This window comes from Mustela lutreola, chromosome 17 (genome assembly GCF_030435805.1).
Source record: "Mustela lutreola isolate mMusLut2 chromosome 17, mMusLut2.pri, whole genome shotgun sequence".
Lineage (NCBI taxonomy): Eukaryota > Metazoa > Chordata > Mammalia > Carnivora > Mustelidae > Mustela > Mustela lutreola.
The window spans coordinates 11065785-11079232 of NC_081306.1; the positions used below are offsets into that span (position 1 = coordinate 11065785).

Genomic DNA, 13448 nt, shown 5'->3' on the forward strand with positions numbered 1-13448 from the left:
GCCAATGGATCAGACGGAACAGAGATGTTCAAAAGTCACAGAAAGCCCCTTTAAAAGTATAAAACAGCAAGGTGAATCTGCGGGCTTGGGAGGAGTGACATCTTTGAAGGGAACAGCAACAGAAAACTTTTGAGTATCCAAGGCCACCTGCCCTTTTGTGAGTGAGCTCCAGGGCTGGATGCTCACCCAGTCCTCCCGACAACACCAGAGGTGGGACTCTCGGCTGACCCTGGTTTGCAGTTAAGGAAACTGAGGCTCACCAGGAAGCACCACCAGGAAGCAGTGGGGTTTAAGGCTGTGTGGCCCCCAAGTCATACAGAGGCAGCACCCCTGCTGGCAGACAGCCTGGAGAAAGCTCCAAGCATCAGGGACAGATCAGGCAGGGTGAGAGTTCTCACCACAGCCAGGAGCTGGTAGAGCATTGTGGCTTGTGACTAAGATCACATCCTGGCCTCATCACCCCTTAGCTTGACTCAGACAAGTTATTGGGGTTCGGGGTTGGAGTGACCACATTTCAAGCACCTGATTAGCACCCCCCCCCTCTGAAGACTGTAATGTTAAAACTTGCCATACTTCCCTGACCTTTCTCCAGAGTTATCTATGAAGAACAGAAGGGTCCCCCAAGCAGGGCCATGTCAACTCATGTCAACTTAACCTCCACAGCTCATCCTGTGTCCATCTGCTTCTCTGCATTTCCATGTCCACCACACTGGTCCAAGCTGCCATCATGTCTCCTCTGGTTTAATCCAGTGACCTCCTGGCTAGTCTCCCTGCCTGGGCTCTTAATCCCCTGCATCAGAGATCAGCCAGTGATGGCCCTTGGGTCAAATCTGGCCAGCCACCAGTGTTTGTAAATACATTTTTGTTTTGGAACGAAACCATATCCGTTCATATATGTGCCATCCAGGTCTGTCTTCCCACCACAATGGCAGAGCTGAGTAGTTTCCAGAGAGACCAGACGTGGGCCATGAGGCCTAGAGTGTATGTGTCCTGGCCTTTGGTAGGAAAAGTTTTCTAATCTCTGCCCTGCAGTCCTTTCTTCCCAAAGTCATCCTTCTGAAATGGCAATCAGATCATTTTCCTCCCCCACTCATGATCCTTCAGCGGTTTCCAGGGGCCACTGGACAAATCTCAGGTCTCTATCCCATCTGCAGACTCATAGGTGACCTCCTTCCTGTTGAGGTCACTGGTCTTGTCTCTCCCCAGTCGTGCCCATCAGGCTGTCCTAACTGCTATTTCTTGACCACCTCCCCCTTCTTATTCCTCCCTTGGGGCCGCTGGATGTGCTGTCCTCTCAGTCTGGAAAGTTCTTCCCTCTGCTCTTTAGATGGCTGGCTCCTTCTCATCACACAGGGCTCAGGTTGAATGCCACCTTCTCAGAAAGGCCTTCTCTAATACCAGCCCCAATCTAGAATAGACCCAGTCATCATCCCATCACCCAGTCCTGTTTTCCTCCTGGCACGTCTCACTAACAGAAGTGGTTTCATTTATCTGTGTATTACTTGACCAATGTCGACCTTCCCACTAGAATATAAAGCTCCACAAGGGTGAGGTCTTTGTCTTTTTTTATTATTCACCATATGCCCAGGGCGTAGACAACTGCCTGGCACATTACAAGTACTCCCTAAGTTTTTGTTCACCGTTTAAATGGCCTTGTCACTCCCAAAGACAAAACAAAGGGTTTAAAGTATAGCACACACACAAACACTTCCTACCCGATAGTTGAGACCTGGGAAAGATTATCATAATAAACTGAAGAACCATTTCACAACAACTAAATGAGATAAAAAACCTATTGCCCCCAATGCTGGCAATACCACGAGTATCATCATAGATGGCCATGAGCCCTTTGGAAAGCAATAAGGTAATCAGCATCAAAAGCCATAAAAAGGCTCACTCATTCAACTTGGTATTCCCACTCCTGAGAATTTAAAGAAATAATTCAACAGTACCAAAGGTTTTTTGCATAAAGGTGTTTACTGTTTTATTATCTGAAAAAAAACCTGGAACAAGTTAACTGTCCAACCATCGGCGTACACAGCCCATAACCATCATCATTAGGAAACTCGGTGCAGCCACACGGAAAAGGGATTATGATAAATGAAAGAAATAAAACTAGAATATATGTTATGGCTCTGAGTACAAAAACTACTTATGAACAAGGACTAGAAGAGAGCAAGAAATTATGGTAATACTTACTATGTGCGGCAGAGACTGCAGGCCGCCCATCAGCGCTGGTCCTTCCCTTTCTTGCGGGCACGCAGCTCTTTAGATTTCCCAGCAGCCCTTGCACCCAGGGAGCTGAGCTCAAGTCAGTGGGACGGGAATGGAACCGATGTACCACTTCCTGTTCTGGTCTATAAAATTCTAGGGTGGCCTGAGAAGCCACATGTCGGAGATGGCACATAGGCTCTGTGCTTCTGCCCCAAACAACGTGTGTAACACAAACCAAGCCCTCCCTGTTCACCTGGGACCATCCTGAACTGTAACACACATCAGAAATAAACTTCTGTTGTGCGTGTGCCATTCGGTTTGGGGTCTGTTTGTTACAGCAAGTTAGCCAACCCTAACTAACAATGCTTTATAGCTAATGACTCTGGCTTTGGGGTCAGTGACGCCACTTTGGATAATTTGTGTGCTCTTGCGGGGTCACCTACCTGCTCTGAAACTCAGTTCCCTCATCAGTGTGAGAATCAAAGGAGGGAAGGATGGTAAACTCCTTAGTCCTGTGCCTAAGATAGTGAAGGCGCTGTTGTAGGTTCCAAGGGTTCCATCCGGAAGCACAGCTACATCCTGCCCTTCCTTGGATTTTGGAGACATTTGCCTAAACTAGGTTGAGCTGGGTCTCTAATGCTTGCAAACATGAGTGCTGATTAATACCACACCACTCCAAACATTCATGCCTTCCCCCAACCCGTCCCCTGGGCTGAGGTGGTCCAGACTGGGCAAACCCAGAGAGAGGCTAGCTCTCCCCGAGTCAGGCTTAGGATGGGGCCGGTGGCCAGTAACTGATCCAATCTCTTTTGCACATTAGTGGCAGCCCCAGGTCCAGAAAACAGAGTGACCCCAAAGCAGCCTGTCCCAAGATGTGGTCCCCTCCTAGTGCTCACTCAGAGCAGGCTGTGCTGTTTTCCTGGATGGAAAAGTCACAGACCAGCAGGTAGTGGTCAGTGGGCTGTGCCCAGGCTGAGAACGTTTTCCAGACCAGATGGCATCCCTGGCAGGCCCTCAAAGCCAGCAGAGGCCAAGTGGTGCCCAAGAGGCCAAGAGGCCCAATATGGTGGGGACGGTCAAGAGTCCCGATGAACAAGGCATCCCAGTGCCCTCCTCGTTTGCCAGCCAGCCTCCACCTGAGGGTCCTAGAGCAGACTGGGTCAGCTCAGGCAGATGCACCAGGCCAGAAGTGGGACTCACGTGGGCGTACACACACACACACACAGCCCCACACATAAATGCATGGACACACAAGCAGTTGAGCTCATATGTCACACATACAGAAACACACCTTCCAAACTCAGTGCCTTCTGATAGCACAACAGACAATAGGACCATGGCATGGTGTGCAGGGAGCCCTGGAGTCTGATCCCAGACTTTTTTTTTGCATGTGTCAAGGGACAAAGATATTTGACAAAACCCTTGAGTCACATCTCCCACAGGGTCCCTGCCTCTCTGCAGACCCCACCAAACCAGCTCCATGCAGATGACCCCTCAGACCCTTCCTCACTAAGACCCCCAGGGATGGACCATTCTTGAGCCAGAAAGATCTAGGTCTGTAACCACAAGACACTGATGGTCTTGAGCCAGATCTCCTAGAAGCAGAGGTGCAAATGGACTTGGGCAGATGTGGGTTTTTAAGGGAGGGCTTTCAAAAGAAGGGATGTGAAGAGCCCAAGAAAAAGAAGGGGACGGAACCAAGAGAAAATGTGCTCCGTATGGCCTAGCCTTGGTATGATTCCGTTAGGAGCCCTTGATCCCAGACTGTGCTTCCATGAGGCAGGGGGCAGCAACCCCTAATGCTGTACCAGTTAGTCCCTGGAGCATGGCAATCCCTCTGGGGTGAGGTGGTCCCCATCTGGAGAGGGCTGTTCTCTGGAGCAGGGGACAGCTGTGAGCTCATAGCAGCCGGCACTCACAGCAGGAAGGGAAAAGTGGCCAGGTAAATGGGAGCTGGGTAGGGCTCCAACTGGTGTCTGCGCTCATGTAGACCAGTGAAATTGTCTGATGCTGTGAAAAGAAGAGGAGAATTTGCCTCTACCCAGGGATGACTTCTCAAATATTGAACATCTGTCATGGCATGGGCATGGACCAATCAACCCCAATGGCTGGATGGAAAACACGGCCACAGCTACACCAGTGGATACCAGCCGAACGTCAGCCCTCTGCAAAGGGATGATTCCAGGCAGCAAGCCCCATCACGGTTGCTCTGGCAGCGTCACTTGACCAAATCCTCAGAAGCTCCCTGCACTGCAACCATCATCCCCGTTTTACTACAGCACAGCCTAAGACCCGGGGACAGGAGGCAACTCAGCCAAAATCAAACAGCCCAGGAAATAACAGATACAGGACTTGCACTTGCATCTGGCTGGCTCCAAAACCAGTAAAAATTTCTACCCCGCCTCACTGGCTTGAAGGAGATTTAAAAAGAAAGCTAGCAAAAAGAGCCCTGCTTCCAAGAGACGTGAGGGTCCCTCAGTGATGCTGGGATCATGATTTTATTATGTTCGGAGGGGAATGGAAGGGACAGGAAACAAGCAATGTGTGATCTCCTGTCATGTCAAGAGGCGTTCTTTTCAGAGAAATGTACATTTCGCAGAATCAATATGCTCCAAAGCCTCAGAAAGCTGATGAAGACATACAGTCACGACCCCTGCACGTGGGAGCTCTGTTACGACAGACAGGAGAAATTAAATTGAATCATCTGGAGCAAGTAGGTTGTAAACATTCAATATTAATGATCCATTGCAGTCCCAAAGAACCTCAGGCTTTGCCCAGCTGTGTGCTCAGTTGTTAAAAGACTGACTTGTCCCGAGTTGGGGATTCCTCACCCTTCCTGCTTAGGGATGATGACAGAACCTGGGTCCCCCTGCAGGACCAGATAGATAGTAAATATTTGGTGGGCCATCTTTGTTGCAATGACTCAGTTGTGCAGTTGTCACTCAGAAGTATCCACAGACAATACAGAAGTGAATGACCATGGCTGCGTTCCAATAAAACTTTATTGACAGAAGGGTGGTCAAATGGATTTGACCCTCAGGCTATAGCTTGCTGACCACTGCCTATCTTCTCCTTGGCATTTTCGGGCACACCAGTGCGTGCAGTTGGCATGCTGGGCCATTTCCTGACTTGGGTTTTTTGTCTCTTACCTCAAGGCCATTGGCAATGGGAGGGTCAGGTGACAAAGCTTAGATGGCATGATATAAATCCAGGCTCACAAACTAAAGCAGGTAACACAAGTACTAGCTTGAGCATATGACACTACTGGTGTTCAACCTTTTTTTTTCTTCATCTAAGATGGTGGAAGAGATGACTTATTCTACATGTGTTACATTCAGCCACAAATGAAACATAATTTAGTCTCAAAAGTCACAGGTCCAAGGCAAAGGACCAAAAGGGACTGTTTTGGTATGAGCCAAGGTAGGTGTGTCAAAGGTGATCATTGCAGGGCGCCTGGATGGCTCAGTCAGTTAAGCGTCTGACTCTTGATCTCAGTTCAGGTCTTGACCTCAGGGTCAAGCCCTTCATTGGGCTCCACACTGGGCATGGAGTCTATGGTGGTCATTGCCTTCAGATGGAGATGGATATTGTTGATCCACTGAATCAAGTTCTAGAAAGTAAACATGCAGTCCAACAATTTGCACCAGTATCCCTGCCCCTGGCTTTCCTTATTTCCTCTTCTGTAGCATAAGCTAGCACTTTTTTTGGACCTCCGCCTCCTCTTTCTTCTTTTTCAATTTGGCCTGTGCATTTGCTTCTTTCTCCACTTGGCTCTCATGGTGTGGAGGTTTCCAAGAAGATGGAGTGAAGGCTGAGAGCTCAAGTTTTTTTTTAATGGATGTTTAAACTTTTCACTTTACGATGGTTTCAGGAAAATGGTGAAGATAGTACACAGAATTCCCATGTGCCCCACATGTTAATGCATTATTATTATTAACTAAAGTCCATATTAATTCAGACTTTCTTAGTTTTTATCTAATATCCTTTTCTTTTCTATGCCAGGATACCACGCTGATGACCTTGATACTTTTGGGGAACACTGGCCAGGTGTTTTGTTAGAATGTCTCTTGATTGGCATGTGTCTGACATTTTTCTCATTAGATGAGACTTGTGTGTTTTGAGGAGAAAGATCCCAAAGGAAGTCCCCTTGACATTACTTCATATCAAGGGTATACACTCTCAAGATGACTTACTGCTTTTGACCTTGACCTTGACTACGTGGCTGAGGTTGTGTCAGTTTTCTTCACTACAAAGTTATTCTTTGTCCCCCTTTTTCACATAGTCCCCTTTGAAAGGAAGCCATTATGAGAAGTCAACACTTGAGGAGTGGGGGTTATCCTCCACCTCCCGGAGGACGTACATAAATACGTAAAACATGAATACATAAAGTTATGTAAACTCGGAATTCTATTACAAGACAGATTTGTCTCTTCTCCGCCACTTATTTACTTCTTCAATCATTTATTTATATCAATACGGAATCACAGGTTCTTCTTTGATACTTTGGATTATAATCCAATGCTACTTTATCTTGTTGTTCAGACTGTTCCAGCTTTGACCACTGGGAGCTTATTCAGTTGGCTCTTGTGTCTCTGGGGGGATACCCCCATCAAGGCGGCGTTTTGTTTTGGTTTGTTTAGCACTTCCTTTTATGCTAAAGGAAAGCACAAAAAGTCAGAAAGCGCCTACTTTCTAACCCTACAAGATGCTCCTGGCTCATCTTATATATTTCCTACCGCCGGCCTAGAATTAGACATTTCCCAAGGAACCCTCATTCCTTTTATTGGAGAGTGGTGTTTATTAGAGAATGAAGATCTAGGACTAGGTGTTGGTTACTACTGGGATGTCATTCCTTCTAGCCTCCCCTCAGCTGAAAGAGCAGGGAACTAACATATATGTATGCACATACGTATAAATACTTCTACGTGCAACAGGAGTTCATCCTGTGTCTCCAACTCCATTCCCACATGGATCATTCTAGCTATCTCTTTGTAGCCTATCTGTCACCATCTGTTCCAATAGTGAGAAAACTACCTCCCGCCATCCACCATCCATTTATTTCTTTAATTTCAGTATACATGTATGATGGGTTGGCTAGTCAACCATTTTTGACCTATAAGATGGGTGGTTTCATATGGCTCATTCTAAAGAGAAGACAGGCCTGAGTTGCTGACATGGTCTCTGTACAAATCCATGTGGACTGATCACGGCCAGTATTATTACTAATGAGGACTCATTCATTTGTCACTGAGTGGATAGGACACCAACCACTCCCCCCACCTCAGGGGCCACTTCCTCTTGGTTTCTTTGGCAGTTCCTTCCTCCTGCCCATCCTCTGAAGATTACACTATCCCAGGGCATGACCTCTTGGCTGTTCCTCCAACTGATGAAGCTCATTTCCCCTTCAGGGCCTTTGCAGTTACGGACCCCTCCCCCTGAGCCACTCCTCCTGCAGATCATGGCATACCCATTCCTTCTCTTCATCAGGACTAAGCTTCGAGCTCACCTCCTCACAGTGACCTTCCCTGATACCAGTCACCCTCTACCACATCATCTGTTCCACTTTAATAACAATTATCATTATCCAAGAAGTTTCATTTACATCAGCATTCTGCTTCAGGGGAGTTGAGGCCTGGTTGCTCTTTCTCACCCCTAAATCCCCAGTACACAGAGCAGTGCCAGGCACAGGCTAAATGCTCAGTAAATACATGCTAAACAAATAAACGACTCCCCCTAAAGATCAAACTTTGCAAAGCACCCACTAGACTAGAGGTCAACAAACCTTTCCTAGACAGGGCCAGATAGTATTTCAGGCTTTATAGGCCATACAGTCTTTGCCACAACTACTCACTTCTGCCACCATAGCCAGGGACAATCTGTACATGAACAGGGATGACTGTGTTCCCATGATGCTTTAGCTACAAACACAGGTGGCCAACCAGATTTGGCCCCAGGGCTATAGTTTACAGACCCATGTAGTCAACCAATCCAAGTCTTAGAGCTCTTCTTTATATGTGAATAGATCTTTGCCACTATACTTGAGTATCAGTCATCACTCAGGGGAGGCATTCTTGTAAGTGTACAAGGAAAGAAGCATTTTTAGTCGGCAGCAAAATGTTCTATTCCTGCCCACCCCAGCCCAGGAAAAGGAGGCAAGAAAGGCCCATCCCAACTTTGACCACTCAGCAGCTGCTGGCCACCTCTTGCTCTCAGCTCAGAGAGTCATCACAGGGTGAAAATGCAGGAGCTATGGGCCTCCTTCTCCTTGTCAGTGGCTCCCCTGCAGAGACTAGACAGGAAGGGCTGGCCATCAGTCTCTGGGGGTTTGGATTCTGCACAGATCTGGGGACCACTTGTTCTAATGCATTCACCTGTTTTACAAAATCTTCAAATTCCAAAAAGCAAATGCAAGTGAGGCTACTGTTTTCATCGACACAGTGGAAGAGTGAAAAAAAATTTATTCATCCAAAAGGATATGAAAACAGGTGGCATCTTAAATGACCCCACGTGTCAATTACAGCAGGAGTGCCGTTAAAAATGTTCATGATTTAACCATGACTCCACTACTGTATCATGAAGCAGAAACACCTTCTCCCACTGAGAAGCGGGGAGGAACAGCTCACATCCTACCTTCTCGCACACCACCAAGTTCCAAGGTTGGAAAGGAGCCTCCTGGCCTAGCACACAGTAGGTCTATGGTTGGATTAATTTCTCCCTCCTCTATGTCATGGTAAGGTCTTGGTCATTTTCCTGAGATAAAGCTCAAAATCGTGGGTGACTTCAACCAGGCTTTGTCATCTAGTCTTAAAAAAAGTGAAGCTGATTTCTCTTGGTTTTGCTCCCACAATACCGCCTACTTCTCTGGGAAGCATAGCATCCTGGTCATGGCGACTACCAACAGCACGATGCAGGCATGGCTCGGGTCTGCCAGGCCCCAGCAATTCCCCAGTTTGCCCCATTCCCCAGGACTGACACATGTTGCCTCAAGGTGAAGTTCCCTTTCTGTCGGGCCTACAAACTGGGATGACAGAAGGCCTGACACTGCTGGGTGATCGTGTTCCATAGATGCACGACTAGCAGAATTGGCAAAAGCAAAGGCCAGTTTCCCAGACTCCACCCATAGTCAACTGTTGTCCTGTGTGCCTAACCACTGCCCCTGCCTCTCCCTCGGGGACAGCAGTGACGGAGCAAATGGCCTGGGGCCTGGTTTTAATGTCTGTCAGCTTCTACAAAGTGGTCTCGCAGAGCCCATTACGAGTCCTGCCTATAGAGCCTTGATGGAGCAAAGAGCAAGGTCAACACAGAAAGGGAAGCAGAGCTGGGAGACTCAGACAGACCCTGGATCCAGCCATGCCTAAAGCCCAGATTTCTCAATTTTATGATCAATGACATGGCCCATGTTGCTTAAGCTAGTTGGAGTTGGGCTTCTATTACTTGAAACCCAGAGAGCTTAGACTAACATACAAGCAGAAATATATCAGCTTGCTGGGAGTCTCTCAGACACTGACCATCTGTGGAACAGTTCTGGTTATGGAACAGTGGAGAACAAGTTACCCCAAAACTAAGAGGCCTAATACGATTGAGTACGGTACTCACAAATTCTGTGGGTCAGGATTTGGGAGGAGCTCGGCTGGGCAGCACTTCATCTGGGGTCTCTGACGGGGCCGCAGTCAGATGTCGCCTGGGGCTGCACCATCCAAAGGCTTGACTAAGGCTGGAGGGTCACTTCCAAGGTGCCCCACATGGGTGGCTGGGAGGCAGGATGGGCTACTACCCATAGGACTGCATGAGGACCCCACACCAGGGAAGCAGGCTGGCTGCACCCAGAGCCAAAGTGGGAAGTATGATGCCTTTCCTGACCAAACCTGAGAAGTCACATATCACCACCTATTTCTGTCTCATTCCATCAACCACACCAGGCCAGCCCCAATCCAGCATAGAAAGGGACCACATAGGGTCCCTGGGTCCCCTCTTGAGGCTGGTACCTATTCCAAATGCCTACCACATGCTGGGGGCTGGAAATGCAGGTGGCTAAGACAGGGTTCGCACCCATCATGAATGCTCAGCCTCAGACTCAACAGAATGCAACCACTTTTTCCCCCAGATCCTGACTAACTCTTCCCTTCAGGATGCTCCAGCTTTTAAGGAAAGGGAAATCCTATTAAGGAACTGGATTTAAGTATCCAGTCATATAGTTCTTTGGTCCCAGAAACAATGCTGACAGTCCCTCCCTGACCCAACCCTCTGTTGCACACATTGCTACGTGTCGCCAGGCCCTTACTGACTTCACCATAGGTATGCTTGTCTCTCCTGCACACGGTGTTTCTTCTCTAAACCCCTGAACGAGCCCCAGACAACCCAGCATGGAACCACACCGTTGCTTTTGTGTAGCAGGGGGCAACAACTCTTGGGCCTGGGTTCAAATCCCAGCTCTGCCACTGAGTAGCTGTGAGATCCTTGAGTCTCAGTGTCCTCCTCTGTCAAATGGGACTGAAACATGCATGCTTCACGACATCATGAAGTTCCAATGAACCACGCATGTGGGGGCCCAGCGAGCACAGTGCCCTGCACAGGGTGGCCACTTTCCTGCCAGTGTTCTTCCCCCAGGACAGCAATCACTCACCTCAGCCTATTCTCATGAATCTTCTTTCCTCACAGGGAGACCCTGAAGAGTTAACACAGGACTGCCTCCTCCCTCTGTCCTCATGTGCACCCACAGACCCCGGCCCCCACCAACAATCCACGTGGGTGGCTTGGTAACATTCAATACAAGGAAACCCACAGGAGCCGAGGGAAGCCAGGACCTGAGAATCACACTTCCCTGAAGGTATTCAGGGGTCCTCCGTGAAGTTTTATGGACACTTCCATAAGCAAAAATGGACAAGTAGTGGAGTGAAGAACCCACCGTTTTGAACATTTAAGAAATTTCCCAGGGTGGGGGGGAATCTCTTGGGGACCCTTCGGTCCCATTCAAAATCCTCTAACACCATTAACCTGTCCACCTCCCAGGGGGGAATCATAAGAATTCAGTCCAGAGATTGCCCAAAAATGAGAAAATTACAGGCAACAGAGTAAGCCCACTTCAAGTGGCCTGAGAAATGCGTCCGCTTTCCTCCCCACACCAGGAGCAGAGCCCTTTCGGAAGTGCCGGCCACACCCAGGGTGACCCGTGACCAATGGTGGGGGAACACTGCCACTTACCGGCAGCGGCCGGAACTGGCTGGAACCTAGTGACATTTCCTATTATCTTCCACAATCTTAACCTTTACACCACGTCAATAAAAGGCCCCATTAACATTTGAAAGGGATGTTTCTGGGTGTCCACTTGGAGTAAGAGTTAGAAAACACTCCAAGAATCGGATTATGTAGCTCATCTGTCCCAGATCTCGGAGAGTTGACTTCCTGTAGTAAAAGAGCGAGCCCAGGAGGGGTGCCTGGCGGCTCCTTGGGCAGTGTCTGACTCCTGATTTCCGCTCCCATCATATCTCAGGGTCTGGAGATCGAGCCCCATGTCAGGCTTCACGCTTGAGCATGAAGCTTGAGATTCAGTCCCTACCCCCCTCCATGCGCTTATATTCTCTCTCTCTCTAAAGAAGAAGAAAAGCAAAGCTATGAAATGGCAAACAGCCAGGAGCCACCAGCTAGAAATACGGCGACCACCAAGGTGGCCACCAAGACCGGGGAACCCCCAGGCTGACCTGCACCGGCGACCGACACCTAACCAGACTTAAACGGCACGTCCAGGAAGGCCCCGTAAGCCCTCAAGGGGATTCAGACCTCTGCTCTGGGCCCAGACCCCCAGGGCCACTTACGCTTCCTCTGCCAGGAGGCCCTCAGGTCACCACATGACCCTTGCCCCTTGAGCGGCAGGCCTTCCACTCGGCGATGGGTGTGCTCTGCGAAGGCAGGCGCCGTGTGCCCACCGATCTGTGTGTGCCTGTGTGCACTGGTCCACTCCGTACAGATGCTAGCCCACACCACGCCCTGGGGATACGATGAGAAGCGAAGTAGACATGGTCTGGGCCTGAGTGTCGCCGACTCCCGCCACCTTCGTATCCCCAGTGCCGGTCAGCCACGGTGCTCAGTGAACGCTGGGATTTCCTATGGATCCCTTACACAAACACGCAGGCTTCAAGCCTCACCTGTCTCACAGATGCATTTTGTTCAGTTTGTGTGTGTTTTAATAAACTGAATTGGTCACTAAAATTTTTAGTTTCACCCAAAACATGAACAGCGGATACAAGAACGTACCTTCTGACAGAGCACCGGAGAGCTGAGCCCCGATGCTCCAGCACCTTTTGAAAAGGTGGGCCCAAGCCTCATGTTGCCACAAATCCTTCCCTCCCCCTTTTCTCCTACCACTGAAACCAGAGACAGCTGCCATGGGTCACTCCCCCTTGCCAAGCACTTTCCTGCCTCTCAAGGCAACAGTTTATGACCCCTGCTTTATGCCTGTGTCACCAAAGAGATACACCCAAGATGCGCTACAACACACATGAACGGGGACTTTATTGATTTTTACCTCCTCACAAACCCTCCTAGTAGTAGCTACAGGCCGTGCGGTTTCCAGCAGGGATCGCAGACGCAGAGAGAAGTCAAAGGACAAGGCGAATCCTAGAGGTCCTTCGTGAGTTGGACCAAAACCTGTAGTTCACTGGAATTCCTATAAACTGAATGCTAAAGATTAAGGGATACATTCTCACACCACTAGCACAGCTTAAATAGTTTTTGACAAAAAATAATAATAATAAATTATCTTCAACTCAGAAAATAAATTGTGCTCAGCAGAGTGACAGGAGGGTCCATTCATTGCATTGCACCGAGGGGCTGGACAGCGGGGGACGGGGAGGGCAGAGCTCAGGCAGTGAGGGCCACGGTCTCGTGGGGCAGACGGCTCGAGCCGAGCTTGGTCGAATGCACACTTGACGCCAAAGGCAGGTGGCGGCCCCTTGGCAGTGGCCCGTCCCGACTGAGATGCACCTGCCCCTCTTCCTCCTCACGTCCGCCTTGTCTTCTGTTTCTTGGCTTGTCTCTTTGCATCTTCTGGGCCGCTGTTGTCAGAGGCTGTCTGGCCAAGAGCTCGGACGCCCTGCAGTCGACTTGTCAGCTGCAACAGCAAGGGAATGAGCTAGAAAGAAAGACAGAGAGAGTGAGAGAGGGGGATGCTGGGAGAACACTTCTGCCCAGGGGGACACTGGAACCTCACACATCAGGGCACCTCCCTCTGTCCGGCC

The 13448-nt window shown here is 49.2% G+C and overlaps 1 protein-coding gene across 1 annotated transcript in view; it reads right to left on the bottom strand.

Moving 5' to 3' along the window:
• Positions 1-12706: 12706 nt before the first annotated feature.
• LOC131819266 (BOS complex subunit NOMO1) overlaps positions 12707-13448 on the bottom strand; it is a 55132-nt gene continuing 54390 nt past the window's right edge. Inside the window, exon 31 of the mRNA XM_059154140.1 lies at positions 12707-13342. Within this exon, the coding sequence (XP_059010123.1) occupies positions 13211-13342 (132 nt within the window). The 3' untranslated portion in view covers positions 12707-13210. The remainder of the gene's footprint in view (positions 13343-13448) is intronic.